Source organism: Cuculus canorus, chromosome 5 (genome assembly GCF_017976375.1).
Source record: "Cuculus canorus isolate bCucCan1 chromosome 5, bCucCan1.pri, whole genome shotgun sequence".
Classification (NCBI taxonomy): Eukaryota; Metazoa; Chordata; class Aves; order Cuculiformes; family Cuculidae; genus Cuculus; species Cuculus canorus.
The window spans coordinates 55,677,922-55,702,377 of NC_071405.1; the positions used below are offsets into that span (position 1 = coordinate 55,677,922).

A 24,456-nucleotide genomic window follows, 5' to 3' on the forward strand; every position below is an offset into this window, starting at 1 on the left:
GCTTTACTCTGCATACCTTTTATTTTCCCTCCCCCCCGCTTTTCTCCAGTACTGATACTCGAAAAGGTGGAAAATGGAGATCTGAGCAACAAGATATTGAAGATCACGGATTTCGGCTTGGCCAGGGAATGGCATAAAACTACCAAAATGAGCGCAGCTGGGACATATGCCTGGATGGCTCCTGAGGTCATCCGCTCCTCCATGTTCTCCAAAGGCAGCGATGTGTGGAGGTATTGATTTGGCATTAAGTGATTGGATACTAAAGAGTAACTATACCTGCCAGGAAACCTTTTTTATGTTTGAGTGATGATGCACCATATATTAAAATTCAGATTTGAAGGAAATTTTATCCACCACTTTTCCATTTATCAGACTAAGACTGCTTTGTATTAATTGTAAAATTTTTGTTTTACTGTAGAAAATGGTGGATCAGCTCCTGCATGCTTCTAAATTTTTGTTGTTCTATAAATTTAAATTCAGTTTATCCTGGGATTCCTAATACCAATTTCCTTCGCTTTATCCAAACCAAAGTTTTTGTGTTTATTTTGCTATTGGCTGACATAATCAAAGACTATAAAACAATCTGTGAAGTACTTAAAGCTATTACTTATTTTACTGTTTTACCAACAGTAAGATCATTTTATGTTTTGGCAGTTATCTATCACCGATGTATTTGTACACACACACTGCACCTAATCAAATTCCCACTGCAGTTATCCTGAATACAATGTTTTTCACTTTAATAACCTTCTGAATTATTTCTACCTTTCTAGTCTTTCGCATGAAATAAGTCTCTTCTCTAGGTCCATCTTGAGAATGTAACGTATAAATAGTAATTTGCATGTGTATTTTGTCTTTTGCATTCACGCATTGGGATTTTTGAGAATAGAATAGAAGCTACTTTGGTGTGGAGGAGTGTGAGAGTTGGCCTGTTGACTTCCAGAAATTGAAGTTGAATATGACCGTGAAATAAATTGGTAAATCCAGAATTCAGTAAAAACTCTAGGACAGTGACTTTTCTGGATGCTGTGTGATGCAGAATTAGTACGGAATGTATGAAACAGATGAAGCAGATGAAATTTTGTTTTTCCTGTGGGGAGAGAGGTATTGAAATGTCAGGGTGACTTCATCTGTAGAGCAGTAAGGTTCTGTTACTAGCCAGTAATGCTCCCACGCAAATGTATGTGTGCTGTGAAATCTGTTCAGGATAAAGAAATATCCCAGCTGGCAGAATTGTCTGACTGCTATGGCTGACACTTGGTGCGGGGTTTTTAACTTTCCTTATCCAGTTTTGCTGAATAGATAAAGTTTTGCCTTGTAATAAGTTAACTTGTATTTTGCAGGCTAATGCTGTAGGTAAAATTCTGACCCTGTAATTAAATGTGGTAGCCTCTGTAGTTAATCTGAGACTAATTGAACAAAAAGCAGTCTCTTATTCTGAGTTTTCATTCTAGCAGAAATGGAGACCTCAAGGCTGTGCACCCTTTCTATGTACGTGATGACAGTACTGGTTTGTACACAGCTTGTCGAGCTCAATCCTCAATTTGCTCTTCTCTGAGACAGTGCTAAGAATGGCCTTTAAGGGTAATGTAGGGGAGCAGGGAGCGCGGGAAAGCAGTTTTCCTGTGGTTGTAACTTTACTAATCCAGGCATACCATGAACAGATCCAATAGATGTTCTGTACCAATATGACCTCATTTTATAAAGATGAGACTTAATAGGTCAGTTGGTGATTATCATGAAGCTAGCTCAAGTACCACTGTAGCTGTGCAAAAATACCAATTTTATCATTGACTTAAGGGCTGTGAGTTACTTCGGGACTTAAGAATTGTAAATAACAAATTATTTGTTAGTTTTTCAGAGTACTTTATTTCTGTTTTTAAGATTCTTTCTTCACTTTTTATAGTTACCAGTCTTACCGTGAAAACAGGTTGAGTTCCTCTCAGGGCTCTTCCTTAAATAGGGTCATCACCGTTAAGAGAGCTGTTATACTGTTTCTGAGTAACTCTTCTATCTCTGATAGCCAAAACCTTGAGTCATAGTTAAATAAGCTGAAAAGAACATGATGCGTGAGGCATGTATGTAGAAGACAAATATTTGCCAGTGTGGTCACTACCAGCATGTCAATGGTTGTAAGCAATGGATTTTACAGAAACTGTTATGGACATGTGTAATAAATCCTGTCCCCATACAAAGATGCAACTTGAAGTTCTTAACAGGATGAACTTTTTTATCCTATTAGACTTGCCCCTCCTCTTCTACACTTTAACCTCTTGGTTAATCACTGGAGTAGAGGAAGTTTTTTACCTCACAACCTTCCAGTTATGGCATCAACGGAAGTGGCTGTCTCTGTCTCTAACATTCACAAACCCTTTTATTTCAGCACCTTTCTTTTAAAGCTCATTAGAATAATACTGCTAGCTGAATTGTTGCCCATCCTTTCAACAAGAATCTTGTTCTGTTTGTGTTCTTGCTGTACAAACAGGTGAAGAAGATACTGAAGATGCTTGTCAGGACTGAAATTTCCTGAGTCAGTTTTATCTCACAATAAATAACTGCTTCGTGCAGTTTCTTTCAAAACATGTATCAAGCTCTATTTAGGAAGAACTCAGTCTGTGTTTTTTTTTCTTGTCCCAATCTAAAGAAGAGTTGGCAAGGAGCTTAAAAGACTGAGGAATGCTGCCATACACTGTTCGTCACCGAGGGCTGGGCCACTGGACAGTGTGTTTGTAATAACAGTACTTAATACATCCTGCTAGTGAAAATTTGTTGCTGTGAATTTTTCTGTGCTGCACCCACAAGCTTAGAAATATACGGTGGAAACCTTGTGCTTATATTGCACAGAGGACAAAGAAGTTATGGTTTTATTTAAGTATGTCAGTTCCTGTAAATCTGTTTGTGTATGAGAGGACAGTTACATATTTACTTTGAATTTACGGAGTGAATCTAAGCACAGATATTTCACTTTATCCAGTACTGTACAGCAAAATTATATTAGTAAGCATATACTTCATATTGTCCTGTTATTTTAACTACTTAAATGTATTTTTTTTTTGCTGCATGCTTCATTTTTGTCTATGCCACTTCAAAGGCAATATGATTGTTATGCAGAATATAAAGCCACATACAGTCTTCTTCTGAGTTCCCTATGTTCCGCAGTTTAGAAACTTCTAAGATGTGTCTACTCTGAGTGAAATAATTAGGAATTTGTTTTTAATTTAGAAATGAAATACCGGAACTAGCTAAAATTCAGAGGTATTCAGAGGTATGTGTGTGGGGGAACTTCAGTGATTAGAATATTTCATTCGAATCAAGTGCTGGCAAGCAGTTCCATCAACACCTGACTGCTTGCAGGCTTCTGTAGTCTTCTGTGCATAATGAAGCACTGGCAAGACTTCAGTACCTGGCAGATAAGTGTTGACTAGCAATATTGGTAGAAGCTCACATGAGAGAAGTGTACACAACTGACTGTGAAATAAGCTGGAAATGTGATCTCTTGAACTGCCAGTCCAATAACATACAAAACACTAACTGTTAATAGCTGTTAAAATGTAATTAAGGTTTTTTCCTTAATAAAAGTAATCTAAATTCTATTGTTGCTGGGATATCCTTGTTAGGCAAATAGTTCCTTTCTCAGGGGAAGCACTGAAGCTAGGGAGATGGATAAGAGGTATCTATGGTACAATGCTATTGAACAGTAACAGTGAGAAGACATTACTGCTTTTTTTTCTGAGTTCACAGACTTATAAGTGAGGTGGGAAAATAACATGTGAAATCCTGCAGACCTCCAGCTTCCCTCTCCCTGAAAATCCAGTGTGTAGGATTGAACCTGATGTTAAATGGCTTAAAGGATTACTGGATCGCTGGGAAATGGTTAATTATTCATACAAGTGTCAGTTGACTTGGATGCATGGTCTGTATCACATGTTTCATTTTGTAATTAAAGTCCAAAATTTACTACCAGGTGCTGGAAAAATAAATGAGCTTGGTCAGCTTTTCTTCTTCCCTCTTGAAAATGAGGGTAAGCCCTTAATTCTTTCTTCATATGCTTTTTTGTATTTCCTGCTATATATAGTTTTGGTATTACATTAGAAGAAACAGCAATTTGTCTATTCCTTTGTATTTTACAAATAACCCTCCAGAAGAAATGCTTTGAACGCATCAATGGTGCTTTCCTAACAATTCCATTAAAAGGAATATCTAATACATGTTTTATCCAGTACTAGTGGTAAAAGTAATAACACAACTCTTCAGTATTTTTTCCTGTGTTTTGGTGTTAACACTCAGATCCAAACTGAAGCATAACATAAATGATCAATCAGATTTAGATAGGCTAAATATATATTCGGTCCAGTAGTCATTATCTTTGAGTGTCTTTTGAATCCTACAAGGCCAAAAAGAGAATGGGAAGTCATTAAACGCCTGTTGTTTATTTTTTTTTTCAAATGAGGCTTTTGAGACAGTAAGAAATTGAGAACCTTTGTTAAAAGAAGTAATCATTTATAATTATATCATCAAGGATGTGAATTACATAGGAAAAGTAGAAAAGACTGTATTGGTGAAAAAATATATTTTGCTTGATAAAGTCGACTCATTGTGTTAGTAACAAAAGTGGAATGTTTAGTGACTGAAATTCCATATCTATAGGAAAGGTAGTATTAAGACTACTAAGGTGGCAGTGGTTACAGTGAATGTTGAAGACTTGTGGAGAAGGAAGGAGATTGCAAGAGTACAGGTTGTGATAATGTAGATTTTGATTATTCCCAAATAGGTAGGGCAATTGTTTCTTTGAAACAAGACGAGATTAATCTTTTACCTTCAACAATAAAGTACTTCTACTGTCATGTTAGAAGAAACACCAATCTGTCTTATGGAGCAGCTATTCAGGGACCTTGTAGGAGGAGAGGCAGTTTTTCATTTGACCTTCAGGTGTACTTAGGAGACCTTCAAAATTGTACAATGTGACCTTGGTCAAAATATATGTATACTTATATTCAAGATCTTCGCAAGAGCCATTAAGAAAAATTAGTCCATTGTAGTAGTGTTCAATCTCAAGAAGGTTAATTACAACATTGAGAAATTTTCTGTGAAAAACCCAACAAAATGGAAGTGTGCAATGTGGATATCTTTTAAGGGCACTATATTAAAGCTCAGAGCGAATGCATAGGAAAGGCTTTAAATGAATGAAGGTGACTATGTAGAAGAGGCTACTGGAAGACATCCTTTAAAACATTGAACCTGTAACCATATGAGGAAAATTAGACATGGACTTGTGTGCTGGCAAGTTAAATGTGAAACACTCAATAAGATTAAAAGAGTTTTGAGGAGAGTCTTGTGAAAAGTATTAAAACCAAATAAACTGCTTTGAGATGCAGCACAGTTAAGAACCCCGTGGGAGAATATATGGCTTAGAGGTGACCAAGATAGAAGACCATCTAAGGAAGATAAGTCTATAGCAGAAGAAAACTGAGTGACTCGTATCTGCTACAGTAGAGCAAAGAGAGGCTTTTAAAGCTGAAAATTTCTCTTTAAGGGAACCAAGCTGGAAAACCTCTCTTACTGAAGTGTCTGCAGAGGTGTTAAAACTGACTGATAAGATGAATGGTAACAAATTGCTGGGATTTACAGGAACAGCAAATATTTCTACAGGAACAGGAGAGAGCCAGTGGAGTTAATAGCTGTGCTGTGTAATCTGTTGCTTTAAGCTGCCTTTAATACCAGAGAAATGGAAGGCAGCAAACATGATGACAGGTCTTAAAAGAGCTTCCTGAGGATCAGCAAGTCTGGTTTTCAGTTCTATTAAATGGTAGGAACACCACTAATGAGCGGGGAGCTGCTGGACATATGAGCATATCTGGAGAAGAGTCAGCTTTTGTATAAGGAAGTCATGTCTTGTGAAAAGATGAAAATTCTTGAAGGTGGAATTCTTACTGTGAATGTGGACAAGGGGCAAGTTTGCTTATATAGTATTTAGATTTATAAAAACTTTCAACGAAAGCTCTTGTCAAAAGTTTTTAAAGAAAGTAAATTGATATGGGAGAAGAGATCAAGTCTGGTTTAGGTAACATTTGTTAACGATACAAAGGTTTTCAGGATAAGAAAAATTAATCAAATGCAGAAACCTTTTAAGTTTTACTATAATGAATGACAAAACAGATGAAATGGTAATAATTAAAAAGTAGTACCCATGGGAAAATTTCATGTGTACAATTATGGACTCTAAATTTTACTGTTATGATTCAGAAAAAAGATATTGAAGTTACTGTGAGTAACCTACCACATTTTGTAAGGAGTCTGAAAGGAATGTGGCAAGTTAAATTTCAATAGGAAAGAAATAAAGAAGAAAACAGGAAATACTGTTCCTCTCCCCCTATCTTTAAAACTTTGTGATTTTCATCATTACAGCATGAAAGTTTTAAATGGAACGAGACAGTATTGAGGATGTCAAGGTCAATGAAAGCTACAGAATCACTTCTGTTCAGGAGAAGTAACTAGATTAGGTTTTAGGTAGATTAGGGTTTTGGGAAGATGACTTAGGTAGGATATAGTGGGAGCCTGCGAAATAATGGATGGCATGGAAGGAGCTAATAGAGAACATATGTTCAGGCTTCCTTGCATCCAAAGCACTACAGAGAAGCAAACGAAATTAGCAAGTGACAAGCTCAAAACAAATACATGAAGTGATTTTTGGCAATAAATCATTGCATTTGTGGAACTCGCTACTCTAGAACATAATGGACTGTAAATAGGTTCAGAAGACAATAAGACAGATTAAGGGAAATAAAAACTGTCAGATCACTAGGTGTGAGGAAGCCATCTCTGGCTCAGTTTTCCTAGAAGCAGAGAGAATATTCTGAGGCTACGTTGTTTGTCATAAACCTGGGGGGAGGACCATCCTGGAACTAGTTCCCTAACTACGTAGTTAATATTTCATAGAATATCTTAAGATCAATGTACTTATGAGGAGGTATTTTTCACTTACTTTAAAAAACACAGCTTGCCAAACAACCCTCCTTTACATTTTTGAAAGTTTCAGTGAGTTCTGGTTTGAATTACTAAGTTAGATATATGTTAATTTATTTCAGATTGTTCCCAGCTTCCCCAGAGAAAACATTTTTTTGCCTGAAAGGTGAAAATGGCATCTTATTTCAGTCTTACTGAAAAAAGGAGGTAAAATAAGGCACTTCATTAGCTTGGCAGCCATGATGAACTTGTCCCGAAAACTGTTTTTTCTTCAGTGTACCAAACTCACCCTGATAGGTTCAGGTACTTTCTTGTTGCTTAACAAATAATGAGTTAAAGTCAAACACCTGTTTGTTCTTTTGTTTTCTTTCTGGTAGTTACGGTGTGCTGCTTTGGGAACTGCTAACAGGAGAAGTACCATTCCGAGGAATTGATGGACTTGCAGTAGCGTATGGTGTTGCCATGAATAAACTTGCCCTCCCAATCCCTTCCACGTGTCCAGAGCCTTTTGCCAAACTCATGGAAGGTAAGCCATCTGTTGCATGACTATGGTTTGTGCAGTTTCTAGAGTACTGTTGAGAATTGCCTCCTTGTGCTGTTTTTGATACCTAAGAACATAGATTTCTCAAATGGCTTTATTCAGCGATGCAAATCATTATGGAAGCTAGGTTTGGCTGTTAGTGTGCTGTAACAGTTACTATTAACAGAGAAGTATCTGAAAGAAACTTCCCTGCCATTTTTTAACAGCCAGCTTTATAGGAAAATGGGGGCTATTACTTTCATCATTTAGCTTGTTGTTTTCTAGCAGTGAAGACTCACCAACACCAAGCCCATATATTTTGGTCTAGTGTGAAGATTTCAACTTGATTTGAAATTCATAGCTTGGACATCTTGCTAGGCACTGTCAGACTGATTTGGTATGAAACTTCCTACTGGCATTTCAGAGAGAGAGTTTAAATGTGGCTTTGACATTTGAAAACAACCCAAATTTTCAGTCAGGAAGATGTGATTTTCTGCTTTGTGTGTGGAGACAGTTCATGGTCAAGGTGGGCAATGTATTGACAAAAGAAATACAGGAGTTTATCAGAGCCAGTGTAGTTATTACAGAAGATTCTGTGAAGTAGGTTTTCAGATGTACCTGTGTGACCTGCTCTGCTGGCTATTGCAACTACTTACATATCCCCTGAGCTTCATTTTCTCTTCCCTCCTCCCTTCTTGCACTTTCTCACAGTAGTGCCTTTAGTGGTTTTTTTCAGTGCCCCTATTCCCAAAAATTTCAAGGTGTTTATATATAATATACATTTGTATATCTATCTGGCAGAAAAAAACTGAGGTGAAGAGAAATCAAACATGTTTTATAGCCTTAGTGAGCAAAGAATGAGTTTGAACATAGAACTGACATTCTGTGGCTCTGATGGCATTTTTAGGCCCAAGAAGGGAATTTGATTCGTGTGAGAGAATGTTATTGATAGATATCTCTGGTTTTAGAATACTTTTGCATTTCTCTGGTCTTTTTGTGTAGGTTACAAGCTTCAGTTAAATTCAAGTGGAAAATTTCATATACTGTTGTGCTAAAAAATAAAGTCCTACTGGATAGTAAACACAGAGTTGCAGTTATAGTATCTTAGAAGCAATGCAAAGCAAGAAACTGCATCTGAAAGAGTTAGTGAGACTACCAGTTTAGTGCTGTGCTCAGGCAGTTTATTTTTATGTCGTTCCATAAAACAAGGATCCTGGATTTCTTTAATGTAAGTGAAGTATCTGCTGTTGGCGTTAAAAATAATGCCCTCTATTGGGAAACTCTGGTAGAGGCATATGGCCTGTGCTTGAACCCAGCAGTGCAGAGGTGAGCACCCACATATGAAGAGTTGGAATGCTTGACTTCTCCAATGTGCAGGGGGAAGAAGAGAATAAGAAAACAATTACTTTCTGCCCCTTCACCAAAACTTTTTCAAACAGGCTGTTACCCATTTTGGGTGAACTCTTGTTCCCCTAATTCTGCTTTTACTTGTGAATTGCCGCCCCGGTGGTCTTTACTGAGACAACAAAGCTGAACTTTCCCTCTTCACAGAAAGACTTGTATGTTACAACTGTCCTCATTAGTGCATATAATGGCAGATCTAGGTCTGGGAAAATAAAAGCCACAGGCCACCTGCATAGTTATCCTGCTCGCTCAATCATGCATTTGGCCGGCTGCAGCGTTTTGTTTTACTTTGGGTCATGTTTGCTTTGACGTGCTTAAAAGCTGGAGTAAAGAGGCAGGGATTATGGCACTGACAATCCAGCTGTATCACCCATTGCTACTAATTGGTCAGCAGCAGGGGACCTTCAGAGCACTCTTTAACATCCTCAGCTCTCTATTTTGATAAAAGAAGCAATTTCAAATCCATAAACAATATGTGTTCCAGCTTATGCCTCCTGGAGCCTGGTCAGATGCTTAAACACCAACATCTTGATACCAGCGGTTTTGAAACCAAAGCTCCCAAGTGCAAAATCTTGGGAGCACTAAAATCAAAGAAAAAAGCTACAAACAAAACCTTGGCAGTTACACAGATTTTGTCAAGTGTTATTTATTTTTAGCTATAGCTGCTCCTTGGTGTAGTTCAATCCACGAAAGTGATGAATTAATGTCTTTTAGGATATCACCAAAATTTTTTCCATTTGTAAGGTCTAGGGAAGTTTAGAACATTTTTATAACTCTTGCCTCGTACTGCAGTAATGTGTTGTCTTGAATCCCATGACCATTTACAGCAGTGTTAGTATGAGGATATTGAGAGAGACCCTTATGTTAGGTTCTTCCATTCATGCACTAAAGCTGTATTTTCTAGAAATATACTTGAATGCCAGGTTTTTTGGTTTGGCTATTCTCAAATCTTGGCAGGCAGGAGTCTAGCAGTTCTAAAGAGAATTTTTGTTGAACAAAAATGGGTGCCAGTACAGGACAATATAGGATGAGAAAGTGATGTTTTCTGCAGGAGTAGGAATAAGGGTGAAGAAAGAGAGAGAACTGGACGAGTTAGAATTTTCTATTCAAAAGTGATAAGTCAAAAATTTTGACAATGGCTTATTAACCTGTTCTTAATGGTTTCATAGCTTGAGATGTTACCTCATACCATTTTCTATTATATTTCTGTTTGTTTTCATTGTTCAATTCCCATCACTGTAAAAGTAGTACCTTTTTGTACTTTTGCTAGTTGAGTTGCTTTGTGTGGTAAGATGAGTACTTTAAATTCTGTGGGTTTAGAGCTCTCTAATTTGGTATGTCATTGCATTAGATTATAAATAAAAAAGTTTCTGTGGTTTCTCCTAAAGGCCAAAGAAAAAAGCCCAATCAAACAAATTTCTCTCAAATATAAAAAAGAACAAAAAGAACTTAAAAATACAAAAGTCTGAATGCACTATTTGATGTAATTATTTACTCAAATCTCCTGCTTTCAGTCAAGTTACACAAAGTCTGCTTTGTAGGAGACATTTTCAGTTCTGTGGAAGAGATTCATAATGATTTGACTTAGTATTAGTTTGGCATTAGAAAGAACTCTGATAGGTATCCTTCTGCAGTACGGCTGTTAACTCCGCAGTGTAAGCGTGATGAAAGAACTGTTTGCGAGAGTCTTGCATAGTCTTTCCACTCTGTGAACATGTACAAATTAAAGCAAAACAGTTAAGGAAATTATTTATGATTTTTTAATATGTTTGAAAATGTAGCTTTCTGTAAAATTAGTAAACCTCTATTTTACTTGGTATATTTTTGCAATAAAACCTAGACACCAGGTAGTTCAAGATCTTAAGTGATATGATATAAGCATGAAACCATGAATTCCATACTTACGATCGGACAACAGTCAATGCAAGTGGCAAATGGGAAAGGTGGGGTAACACAGATAGTGTGCATGCCGCTCTTAGCCACTGGGGATCAGTAAAGTACTACTTATCCTCTCAGTCCTCCATGCTAGGAGATATGCTTAACAGTTGCTTGTCTTTGTCCTATTATAGATTGTTGGAACCCTGACCCCCACTCACGACCTTCCTTTGCCAGCGTCCTAGACCACCTCACTGCCATAGAAGAGTCTGGTTTCTTTGAAATGCCCAAAGATTCCTTCCACTCCCTGCAGGAAGACTGGAAACAAGAGATCCAAGAGATGTTTGATCAGCTCAGAGCCAAAGAAAAGGTAAGTATAGAAAAATACTCCATGTGTGTGCTCTCTGGATTACAATTTTCCCATTTCACAATTAAAGCGGCGATCATTGTTTAGTGCATCCCAGACTTATTTTTGTATGTGCTTTACTGGAGCTTGTAATAATTCCCCAAATCAGTGATGGGTTACGGTGCACACAAGGACAGTATCATGAGTGAAATATTTGCATCTTCAGCTGCTACTCTTGTCTAATATTTTTGTGAGCTTCTGTTATACTCTGTGCAAACTGCTATGATGAGTTGTCTTCATTGTTTAATGCATCTAATAACTATTTAACTATTAGCATCTTAACTGAGAAGCCCAATGATAACTGTTAACAGTAAAAGTAGGAGTAGTAGTTTCAGCATATATACTCTAGCAAATATTACAGCTTTGGTTTTGTCAGGTTTGTGTTTTCCAGCCTGTGCACGCAGCCAAAGTGGATAGACTACAATAAACATGAGTGCTACCAGGGGAATGGTCCGATAACTTTTACAACTGAAGTCCATCTGGGTAGAGAACAGGAAACAAAAATGCTAGCAGGAATAAAAGGAGTTGTGACCATCAGCCTCAAAGAGTAGAACTGAAAAAGCTTAAGTTTACTTCAAGCATACATGTAGAAAGCACAGCTTGTTGCATCTATATAAAGGCCCTTACAGAGACTGTCTTTACAGTTGCTAGTATGAAATACGGCAGTGGGATCACTGAAGTAATACTATTTTTCTAATTTCGTGGTCTCTTGCCTAAAAATAAATCCATAATAAGCAGCCAACTTGATTTGGGCTCAGAAGTTTGGTTTAGGAGGCAGAGAGAAAGAAAAGGAGACTTTAAGATGAGGAGGGAAGTCCTACAACAATACTTAAAACATTTCTGTTTATATATTATAATAGCATTTTGGGAAAAATAGAATAGCTGGTAGGCATTTCCCTGTTGTTGTTGTCCTGTGACGTAACAGTGTTGGAACAGTTTTTGCAAACCAGAAACTTCAGTGGACAAACAGTAGTAGCTAGACTGCCTTCAGGTTTTGAGTACTGTATTCCTCTGTAGCAACAGGGAAAGATAATTTTATATCCTATTTCTATATTCTATAAAGTGCACCAAGCCTCCATGCTGATGGTACTGGTAACAATGATGTTTTTAAAAAAAAAATCTTAACTAAAGCCTGTCTAATAATCTATCTGAAGTTTAACTTGAATTCTTCAGTTTTTACCTTCTGCAGTGGATCTAGTCAGCTGGAGATAATTATTCAGAGTGCTTAATTCTTTTGCCCTTGTGGTGAGAGAAGTGCAGTGAGAAGACATTTTGAGATCTCAAGGGCAATTTCAGTTGATTCATTTTGTCAGGGAGGGAAAGATTTAAAAATTTCCCTTATACATGTATATGCCCAAGAAGCAGTCATGCTTGGTGGAAAATGATGGGAGTGACCTCCTGATTTCATTAATTCTTGTCAGAGCTGTGTTTTCAGCATTTTTATGACACATGATGGTAACAAGGTTGCTTTTAAACAGTTTTAAGTTTGAAGTTATCATAGGTACTTATTGAACAGGAAAGCAAGGATTAATTCTTTTCAGTGTTATGAATAAATCTTCCAGCGTGGGTTCCCATATTCTTGGTACTCTCTAATGGCTCTTGTAAATATGTTCATGTCTGATATCCAGCATATTTTGTCATGACACTGAATTGAGGATTCAGTGCCTTTTCACAGAATGGTTGAAGCTAGAGGGACCTCTGGTGGTCCAGTGCCTCTCCTCAAGCAGGGCCACCTAGAGCCGGTTAACCAGGACCATGTCTAGATAGCTTTTGAGTATCTCCAAGGAGAGAGACTCCACAATCTCTCTGGGCAACCTGTGTCAGTGCTCAGTAGCACTACAATAAAAAAATGTTCTGAGGGAACCTCCTGTATTTCAGTGTGTGCCCAATTGCCTCTTGTCCTGTCACTGGGCACGGCTGAAAAGAGCCTGGCTTTATCTTCTTTGCACCCTTCCTTCAGGTCTTTGTATATACTGATAAGATCCTCCTCCCTCTCTACCCCTATCCCATGTCTCTCAGCCCTTCCTTATAGGAGAGATGCTTCAGTCTCTTAATCATCTTCATGGCCTTTTGTTGGACTTTCCAGTATGTCCATGTCTTTCTTGTATAGACTCTTTTCAGAGCCCATAACTGGACACAGAATTCCAGTGTGGCCTCACAAGTACTGATGTCCAAATTTTAATACTGATATGAAGGGCTTTGAATGTCAAGCATAGAAGTTCTTAAGGATTTTTTTAGGTCTTTGGCTTTCAGCTGAGCCTTTAAACAGTGGTGCTAGCAGCGCTGCAAACACAGGTCATTGCTGCTGTACCTTCAAAATAGGTAATGTTAGTTTTAAACTACAGGTCACAAGTTAGCTTTTTGTTTCTTCTTTCTTATCTCCCTGCAGGAGCTGCGCACATGGGAAGAAGAGCTGAGTCGTGCTGCTGTTGAGCAGAAGAACCATGAGGAGTTGTTACGAAGGCGGGAACAGGAGCTGGCAGAACGTGAGATTGACATACTGGAAAGGGAACTCAACATCATCATCCACCAGCTGTGTCAGGAGAAGCCTCGGGTGAAGAAGCGCATGGGGAAGTTCAAGAGGAGCAGACTCAAGTTAAAAGATGGCAATCATATCAGCCTGCCTTCAGGTTGGTGACATGTTAGGCTGTGTCAGGTGAAATGGGAGGAAGAGGTGAACCTCTAGCTTTGGTAGCTCCTTTCTACTGATACTTACGCATTAGGAAATACTGGATATACATTGGGAAAAACATGCCTCTTTAGGATCAAGAAACTAAATTTGTTTTTCTTGTGGCTAGTATTCCCGTGTGGCTAGCATTCCCAAAAGTTCTATCTATGAAGGCCAGAAGTAAACTTGAGATGTAGCATGTTTGTTAGTCGATGGCTGTATATGGTTCATGGTAAAAATGTTGGTGTTGCAGTTTAACATGTTAATACTAAAAGTGATCAGTTTAATGAAGGATGTACATAGTATAGGATGGAGGTTCTCGCTCTGGGAATATTTCGTGTAGTGCTGCAGCTGAAATCATAATGTGCTAGATTTTTTTGTGCAAGAATCTGAAAATTGTCAACAATACTTTCATAGCTGTGAGACTACAGTTCTACATTGCTGTTTCATATGTGAACTCATATTAACACAAGCGACTTGTAATACCATGCTTCAGGAAGAAATATTAAAAATTGGTGTGGCATCAGGGAAGTCACTCTTAAGAGTGAAGACAGTAATTTTCAGAAACATTGAATCCTTAGCTTTTCTGCTGTGGATTCTGCATGGAGATTCAATTTGTAAAAGAAGAAAAATGTGGGTTTTATAACTCACCTAAGGCTCATCATTACATGAAAGATGAAGGCTTACACTATATTATTTGTTTTCTCAGTTTGGCTCTTCAGATGAGCAGTTATGATAAAATGTACCTGTTAACTATGCCTTTCTTTAAATCTGTAAACACCTGTTGCTTGTGGGTTTGATTAGCTTAAGAGAGATAAGGTGAAAGGAATTTATAAAGGGGTGTACTTTGGCATAAATGTCAGTCAACATTTTGGGATCTGTCTGTATGTGTATGCATCTCACATACTCTAAGAAGATATGTCTCCGTGAGTGTGAGTGCAGGTCTTTGTTCTGAAGTAACTGCGTGTACAGCAGTTGGCTGTAAAACTTAATTTCTACATAGATCCTGTAAATTGCGCTCTTTGAAAGTTACCGTAAATTTATTTTTATTAAAAAAAGAATTTTAACTGTGTCTTCTGCTTTTGTTTTGATTCTTTTTTTTTGTTTTCTTTTGGTAAACAGATTTCCAGCATAAATTCACTGTGCAGGCTTCTCCAACGATGGATAAAAGGAAAAGCTTGATCAGTAGCTGCTCCAGCCCCCCTGCAAGTCCCACCATTATTCCCAGACTCAGGGCCATACAGTGTAAGGACCTCAATGTAGTATTGAATTTGGGAAATGTGCAGCCTATCAGTGTGATGTTTGCCTTGTGCCCTGCATGTATGTTTTTAGAGAGAAAAGTGGAGCATCCTCGTGATAAAAGGAAGCATCATCTTCTTTAGAGTTCAAACCTTACTTACCCAAGTTCTTGAAATATTGCTGTTTGATTGTATAGAAAATACATTCCTTAGGTGTACAGGCTAATTTTTTTTAAAGTACTAATTTGCGGAATGCATGTGTGAAACTATTGAAGTGGATTAAGTTACTGTTGGAAGTTAAGAAAAGTGTGGCACTTGTCCTGAAATAGTGTTTCCATGATGAAACAGAATTAGGCAGACAAGCTTGTATTAGATGTGTGAAAGGGATGTTAAGGTGTAGTGTGTCTATTTAATATCCTGACACTGTGTGTCTGGTATCATGCTGGTGGTTGTAAAAGAGAAACCAGTGATGGAATAAAGCAGTAAAGTCTACCTATACTGATTTTGAAGGGATCTAGTTGTTAGATCTGTGTTGATAAATGATCAGAATTATGGGAAAGCAGCCTGAATGGATATTTTAATTACTATTCCTCTCCTGACCTATGTTTTACTTTTTATGTTGCCGTGGAGCCAATTCTTTAATTTGTGTATCTGTTTTTTCCATTTTCCACTGTTCTTCCTACTTGTGAAGTGACTCCTGCTGAAGGCAGTAAAACATGGGGACGAAGCTCAGTCCTTCCAAAGGAGGAAGGAGAGGAAGAAGAGAAGAGAGGCCAGAAGAAAAAGGGACGCACTTGGGGACCGAGCTCACTTTGTCACAAAGAGCTAGGTGCAGGAGAAGATGGGTAAGAGAGGGCCTGGAACCCAGCTGGTTTCTAGGTTCTGAAACTGGTTTTGAGGTTGATCACAGGAGATTTGCCTGTCCTCTTGCAAACACTTTACTGCTGCCAAACTTATTTGCTGTACTAGAGATGTTAGAGATTCAGAACAGATTAGAAAACTGCATTACATTCAGTCCCTTGCTAGAGGTCCAGCATTGACTGATGCTCTCAGTGTCTGCTATTACCTTATTATGTAAGCAGTAGAACTTAGCTGTGCTCTAGTGGCTTTTCTTTATTTTCTGTGTCAAACTTCTGTGGTTTCATACCATATCTGAAAATACTTCTCCTTTACAATGCTCAGCTATGCTTTTTTTTGTCTTAAATGCTTATTATATGAAAAGTGTCTGGTGGAGCCAGTCAAATATCTTCTCTTCAGGCTCCTGAAAGGGACATGTACCTTGAATGAATACATTCTGAAAGTGATTTTGCAGAGATACAGTTTGTACCTCTATTTATACATTCTTGTTCTGTCTCTTTCATTTTTTGTCTGTGAATTATTTATACCAGGACTCCAATGGATCTTTGCCAAAATGCTGCTTTAGACATAGGAGTATTTTGATCTAAGAGATTTGAATGCCTTGTGATTTTTAGTGGAGTGTGAAACTCTTTTCCCCTCTAAACTGGTAGTTTGACTCTTGTCGTCTTTTTTTTTAGCAGGGAAAATAAAATAACTAGTTATAATTCCCCTTAAATGTTAATGTGCTCAGGTGTGAAATTCCTGGAAAACAGATGTTACATAATGTATTACTGTTGCAGTTCTCTGCAAGAGGATCTGGATCTAACTATTCTAATGACATTAAAATATGTTGTCCCTCAAAGGTACTCTTGATGTTTTAATAGGGCAGTGTGGAGGAAGCATCTTCAATTCCTGCCTATGCTTTACATGTTTTGTAGATGAAGTGTAGCATTTTACAGAATTAAAACATATCACACTTTATAACCATTAGTTATATAAAAGGGTAGGAGATAACTGAAGCTGTTAGGAGAACAGTTCTACCTTGAAATCATGTCGTAGAATTCAGGGAATAAAGCTCTTCAGTTTTCTCTTTGTTAATGTACAGTGTGAAGCACTGGATTGCTTTTGAGTACAGACAGCTGCAAGGGAGTTGCATGCTAACTATGGTTGCACTTAAAACTATCCTGTTCTCTACACAACTGGAATGTTCTATAATATTCATCTTTTTTTCCAGGGAGATTCAGTACAGCTATGGCATTTTGCAGAGTATCTGAAAAATGGTAGTGTTGCTGAGGGGGCAATCTTGTTACCATACAATAAACTACTGCTTCTTGCTGAAATCATGCCACACTGCATGTTTTAATTTAAATCAAGCAGAGTTGCAGTAAATGTTAGTGACCCAAAATATGGAGTGTTTGCTATTTTTAGTATTTTTAAATTAATTTTAGAGGGTTGAAGGATAAAAATTGGAGTAAGGTGAAGAGCTAAGCTTAGGATAGAAAAGTCCAGTTCAAGTCTTCTCTGTGACACGGTTCTGGTTACAGTAGTGCTGCTATTCCAGCTGCTTCCTTGACTCTGTGGTAAAGAAAACTCAATTCTTCATGGGTTTTTTATCACTTTCTATGTTCCTCACAGGAGGCAATTCCAAATTTATGCAAATTACATTGTGGGAGTTGCAGTGAAGTTCACTAGCATGAGTAAACTGACCTATAATTAACATCAAGTAAAGGCAATCACGAAAAGATCATACAGCGATTATTCATTCTTCTGCATTTATCTTTGAGTACAAAGAGTATGCACAGCAGCAGAAGGTTGAAGAGACTGGATGAAGCTTTATGTTGGACTTAAGTTTTGATCTTATGGTGTATTTTCAAGTGTATATGATGAGTCATAGAGTCATAGAATGGTTTGAGTTGGAAGGAAACTTAAAGATCATCTAATTCCAGCCCCACTAGATCAGGCTGCCTGAGGCCCCATCCAACCTGGCTTTGAATGCTTCCAGGGATGGGGCATCCACAACTTCCCTGGGTAACCTGTGCCAGTGCCTCACCACACCCATTGTGAAGAAATTCCTCCTTATGCCTAGTCTAATCCCGCCCCTCTCCAGTTTATAGCCATTGCCCCTTGTCCTATCATTTTATGCCTTTACTGTGTTTACACTTGGCATTGATGAGCCTAGGACTGTTACAATGGCATGGGTGATCTTTGCCCTGTTTCAGTTTTCATGCTGGAGGTGTTAATGATTTTATGGAAGGTGACACTGGATGTGGGATAGTCATAGTCATAGCAGTTATCTCTTAAAATCTTGCTAGCTAAATAGGCGTCAGCCTGGGAACAGACACTTCTCATTCATTACAGTATTGAATTAATGCCTCAACATAGTGTTACAGAATGGTATTAAGACACTGGAGATGCTGTCTTACAGTTGTAGGGAAGTTTTTTACCATTTGGTGAGCAAATAAGCCTTGTTAGCTTATCACTTCTAAAGAGAGGTGCTTTTGACTTCCCGATAGAAAAGGGCAACAGAGAAGTAACTCAACTATAAGACAACAAGCAGAATAGTAACTTTCCTGTTATTTAACCTGAGTAGATTACAGATAAGAAGTCTTCAGATTCCAGATATGCTGGTGACTGGAATAGATAGTTTTGCTGCTAGTGCTTTCAAAATCAGTCCATTTGCTCTTTCCTTGGAGTAGTAACTGTTAATATTGTTGTAGTAGGTGCGTACTTGAAATAAGTATGTTTTGTTCTCAAGTGCATGCTACTGTCTAATTAAGAGGATGTGCAGCTATTCTCTGCACGGGTCTTTGGGGTCTGCTTGCAATTTAGGGGAGAGAAAGAGAGAAGGAGTGAAAAATAAAAGGGAAAGATGAAGATTTTATAACCTGGAGGCAAATTTTGCAAGCCTTGAAATTATTCTTGTAACTGTTTATTTTTCTGTTCAGATTGAGCTGCACTTTGTCAGTGATAGTGAATCTTCAGTCTGGTTTTTGCAAGGAGATATTGCTCTGAGAAGTCATAAGGAAGCAAACTAAGTTGATATGTCCTGCTTTACAGTAAAGGGCAATTCCCAAGACCTTTTAGATGATTATGGCTGTAAAATGAAGGCTGAACTGAAGATGTCTGTTGCCTGTCACTTACAACTTTGCTATCTCTACATATAGAGAACTGAGCAGGTGTTTCCCCAGCTCCGTGGAAATCTCCCCTTCCTCCCTATTGTCTACCCATATTGTATGAGCTTGAAGTTTTACTTTTGGAGGTGATCACACTACTAGCATGGCTCGCCTTCACTGACCAGCATTCCCTTAAAATGCTACTCTATAATATTTATCCTAACTATGCATGTTGTACACATGGATAATTTACACACACCATACAAAACCCATGAAATAATGTTACGTAGGTGAGGATGGTATGGAAGGAGTAAATCAGAACAGACCCACACACTCAATTGCACCTGTTATAAAACCTTGTGGTTGTCCATCCAGACCAGTGGGATTCAGCACTGTGCTGTCTGGCTCAGGTTCATAGCAGGGTACTGCATGTGCCAGAATGGTTAGTGGGGGAGAAATGAGGGACTTATAAGTCAGTTGAGAACTGCACAGGATGCTTTGTGTAATGCCTATAGCATGGTCATCAGCCAACTGAACATGGGCTGACCTTGTCACAAGGTTAGATCTTGTGACCTTGCTGTAGCAATATAGTTTGGTGACAAGCAGGGCATCGCAGTTAGGAAGACAATAGAGGAAAAATACACACCAAGCCAAAAAAACATGATACAGTAAAAACTTTGAAATCCTGCAATGGAAACCATATTAGAAAAGCAGTGACTCTGGTGGAAAATAAGAATTGTGAGAGGTAGCTTCTATGTACTTTCATTCTTCTTTCTCTGTTAAGAGAAGGATTGTAATGAATTGTGTGTCTTATCAAAGAGCAATGCAAGTTAGTAATGGAGCTGGAAAAGGTCTCATCTCCTAAGATTTCTGTTCTCTCAATAACAAGGCAGTACTCTTGTGTCCAGTTGGGATTGTTCACAGATCTTTTTACTTCCTTAATTCGCTATCTGGCTACCCGAAATGGTTGTTAGCTTTTCACCAACACTAGAATGTGTTTCACATTGGAGCTTGTAGAAAGGCACTAGAAATCTCCCAATTCAAACTATGTGGATAACTGAACAAGAAAACTTTACTGGCAGTAAGTTGTGTGCTTACTGCAGTTTTTTCTGATGTCTTGAAAGTACTACAGGGAACAAATAATTATGATGGTATTGCATACCTATAAATAAGGACTACTAAGCTTGGGTGCCTGCTGACGTACTTTAAGTACAGGTGATGTCAAAGCAGAGATTTGGGTTTGGGTTTTTCACTTGTTTGCTTTTGTGAGTTTTGGGGGTTTGTGTAAGTGAAAGATAGAATGACATGATTTATGATTTTTATTACCTCTTTTTCAGTAATCTAGAACTTATGCTCTTAACTGTCTGTACTTCAATGTGGTGTTTTCTTTGCAGGAATTTATAATAGAGGCATGCCTTTGCTATTATGGTGACTTTAGCGTATTATTGTCCCAGTGAGTTATCTTTGACTTTCATTGTTCATTTGTATTTCACATGCAAATGTTTTTGGAAATATATTTCCCCTTTTCCTGCTGAGTATTTTTTACCCACCATGGTAGGTTGCCCTGGTATAAAAAGAAAATGCTTCATCTGATTTTTGTAGCGGTACTTTCTAATATTCTGCATTTACAGCTGCTGGTTGTCTGCAGAGATCTTTTGACTGCCACGGTGTAATAAATGAGGGAGGGACTTTTTGACTATTTTTGTATTTTAAGGTGCTGTAAAGATGTTGCAAAATGTCTTGCTATGGGAGGACTCAAATCTATGTAATTAAGATGGATACATGCATACCCTAAGTAGAATAATAGAGGATATAATTTTAGAAAGAGGAATGAAAATTGATTGTGAGCATGGCACATTTTCTCCTATCTTTCTACTATTTCAGTCTGAAAGCTCTGGTAGAAGGATACAAGCAGTGGTCATCCAGTGCACCAAATCTTGGGAAGATCCAGAGAACTGTGCCTGCTTTTCCAGGATTCACCAGCTTAGCAGAGATGGGTAAAGGAATTCCTCGGACTTCATATTCTCTTCCCTACATCCATTCACATTTAAATGAACCCCTCCTTCCCTGACCTTCTGCTGGTACCTTTCAGCAATGTTTTAATTTTGGTGGTATCTGTTCTTTTATTCTTTGTGAAGTAATTACTTTCTGCTTCTCATTTTTCTTTTTGTTCATGCCTCTGCTTGTGCTTCTTATCTGTCAATCTAACAAGCACCTTTAATTCCCCTCTAACTCCATGCCACCTGTCAGCACCTTTCTTGTTGATATTTAGATGTGTAGTGTGGTTACACCTTCAACTGCAAAGCAAGATTCTTATAATTTTCCTATCTTCTGCTTCTCACTCCCAAACATATAAATTTACTCTAGAAATAACTGATGTGTAGATTGCTTCTGAAATTCTCTTCACATTTTATCCCAAATAGATTAATATGTCAGTAATTCTTCCACCTTGATAGTGTTTCCAGTTACTTTTCTCAGCCTGTCTGCTTTGGAGACAATAGCCTGCGAGTACTTGGCAGCTGGTTAATGATGCTTTCCATGAGGACAGTTGCATCATCTGAGATGTTCACTGAGAAGTTCATTTTAATGTGTATTTGTAAAACCCTGAAATTGACCAGTGAAAGTGTTACATTCATGTAAAGTCTGTTTTCATTTGCTTTGCAGATGATGAAGACAGTGAATGTCTTAACGGGGAGGGCAAAGTGCACCCTTCGCCTGGGCACAATCAGTCATACCTCTGCATCCCATTTCAGAAGAATGAAGACTGGGATGGCCCTTCTAGTGATGCCAATGAGGAGTCTACTCCTGTGAACTCTGCTACCAGTACCCCACAGCTGACACCCACCAACAGCCTCAAACGTAGTGGCTCTCACCACAAGCGATGTGAGGTTGCATTGCTTGGCTGTGGAGCAGTGCTGGCTGCTGCAGGCCTGGGTTTTGATCTGTTAGAAGCAGGGAAGTGTCAGCTGCTGATTGAGGAGGAGCCTGAGGCAACCAAGGAAGAGAAAAAGAAGCGTGACAGCATTTTCCAGCGAGCTGGACGCCCACGCAGGAGCACTAGTCCACCTTCCCGAAAGATCTTCAAGAAAGAGGATCCCATGTTGTTGCTAGGCGAGCCATCCACATCCCTCACCCTTCTTTCCCTGTCTTCCATTTCCGAATGTAATTCCACCCGATCCCTGCTGCGGTCAGACAGTGATGAGATTGTGGTGTATGAAATGCCTGTCAGCCCAGTGACGGTCAAGGCTCCCTTGCCAGCCATTACCAACCCACTAGTCAATGTCCAGATCGAGAGATTCAAACAAGATCCCAACCAGTCCCTGACTCCCACACATGTGACGGTCTCTTCCCACACCCAGCAAAGTGGGCACAGGCGCACACCTTCTGATGGGGCCATCAAAGGGAGTGGACTAGTTGTCAATGGGTGCCCAACCAGTGGATGCCCTTCCAGTAGCTGTTTAACTGGAGCACTGGGAGCAGGTAGGTTTTCAGCCATGTTCCTTTTCTTTTTCAGAATAAAGACCCCAACAGTGTAACTACTTGTCAGGAAGTAAACATGTTGCTTGTACAGCATCCATTGTGATGGTCAGCCCACAAAAAGAGATTATAGGTGCTGTCTTTATACCAATAAAAAACAGAATAATACAGTAATGATCTCTGTTCCAGCATCTCTGAGCTAAGGAATGTTTCTGCTCCCCTGTGCTGTGAGGCAGAGCATGGCATTGGTTCTTAGACAAAGATGGTACCAAAGTACAAATATTGAGCATTTTTAGCAGTTCCTTGGGATTCCAGTTCCATTGCCTTTACATAATTGTTTGTATTGCTGTGACTATTTCAAAGTAAATTCTGATCTTTAAGGCAGTAAAAAACAGATCTCTAAAGCAATTTGGGGCTGTGCCACTATTATGCTTACTCCTATGCGAGCAAGAGGGATCTTCCTGGGTAGGTAGTGTTCTCATTGTTATAGTCTTTAGGAGTGGCGATGACTTGATAGCTTAAAAAATGCTTTCCTGTTTTCTTGCCCTAGTAATTCAGAGGGGAAAAAAAAGAATATAATAATAAATTAAAATCTGATTTAATTAGACTTTTCCCAATGGTAAAAAAAGATGTGAGATTCTGTTGAATGGCAGTCTGCAGTAAAATGTGGGTTAATGCAGCCGAGAATACTCATTAAAATGGTATTCCTGAAAATTTATAAGTTATATTGTGTTTATAACACAAAACAATGAAAAAAAAACCCAACTAAACCGAACACCATCTCCCATTCTGAATGAAGACAAAACAGGAAATATCCATGGTGGTAATGTTAAATGGCTCTCCCAGAAAGCTGGTCCTGCTTGCTGCAAACAGGTGTCACGTATCCTGCTGTGCAAGTGTCTTCCTGATCCATTCAAGCTGTTAAATTGGTAACGTGCCCACTGAAAGATTTGGAGAGTCCTCATCTCTGATGGGAGGTCAAATCTGTGCTCTTCAGTCTGAAAGCTGAAGAAAGCAAATGAAAGAATGAACAAAACTTGCTGCTTGTGCTAGGTTGGCGAAACAGGTATCTGTTTTCAGTGTGTCTGAAAACAGATATCTGAAATCAGTGTAAGGATAAAGAAGCCAATTATTCACTTCAGAGTGGTGTAATCTTGAAGATACAGAGTTTGTAGATTCTGCATGGAGGCTTTCTACTTTGAAAATATTTGCAGAGTACATAAGTAAAGATCTATTGGAACCATTTAGCAGTGACATCTAACGTGTTTCCCTCTTCTCTTACATTCTCTGTTTTGGATAGGTGTATTAAAAACACCTAGTCCAAGTAGAGATCCCAATGAGGTCCCTCGCCTGCCAGACCCCAACCTTGTTTTTCCTCCAACCCCAAGACGATGGAATGCGCAGCAAGACCCCACACTGGAAAGACCCAAGACATTGGAGTTCCTGCCACGGCCACGTCCTGCAGCCAGTCGGCAGCGGCTTGATCCCTGGTGGTTTGTGTCACCCAGCAATGCCAAGGGTGAATCTTCTGCCAACAGTTCAAGTACTGATACTCCAAGCAATCTGGACTCTTGTTTTGCTAGTAGCAGCAGCACTGTAGAAGAGCGACCTGGACTGCCTGCACTGCTTCCTTTCCAGGTGGGTCTTCCTGTAGAGGAGCGGACACTGTTGGACATAGATGCTGAGGGGCAGAGCCAGGACAGCACCATTCCGCTATGCAGAAGTGAACTTAACACACACAAAGCTGCATCATATGAACTCAAGCAAGAATACTGGTCTTAGTATGAAATCCACTGGGGACACTGAGCCCCTCTAAATTAAATCCTACTTTTTGCACTGAGAATGCACTTTGAAGACAGGTGAGATGGAGGGATGCTACAGAGGTCATATGGTGCTGCCTATGTTGAAGGTGTGTTGTTTGACTGCCTGATTTTTGTCTGCGGTTGAATGAAACT

At 38.8% G+C, this 24,456-nt stretch overlaps 1 protein-coding gene across 4 annotated transcripts in view; it reads left to right on the forward strand.

Annotated features, from left to right (window-relative positions):
* The window catches only part of MAP3K9 (mitogen-activated protein kinase kinase kinase 9), a 101,363-nt gene that overhangs the window by 27,019 nt on the left and 49,888 nt on the right, over window positions 1–24,456 (forward strand). For 2 of the 4 annotated variants that reach the window (XM_054067514.1, XM_054067515.1), the window contains exons 3-11: window positions 50–230; window positions 7,341–7,489; window positions 10,957–11,132; window positions 13,558–13,798; window positions 14,959–15,081; window positions 15,766–15,919; window positions 20,909–21,021; window positions 21,689–22,504; window positions 23,802–24,139. In XM_054067514.1, coding sequence (XP_053923489.1) covers window positions 50–230; window positions 7,341–7,489; window positions 10,957–11,132; window positions 13,558–13,798; window positions 14,959–15,081; window positions 15,766–15,919; window positions 20,909–21,021; window positions 21,689–22,504; window positions 23,802–24,139 — 2,291 coding nt within the window. Of the gene's footprint in view, window positions 1–49; window positions 231–7,340; window positions 7,490–10,956; window positions 11,133–13,557; window positions 13,799–14,958; window positions 15,082–15,765; window positions 15,920–20,908; window positions 21,022–21,688; window positions 22,505–23,801; window positions 24,411–24,456 lie in introns of all 4 variants that reach the window. The other 2 variants (XR_008449992.1, XR_008449991.1) reach the window with 2 other exon arrangements.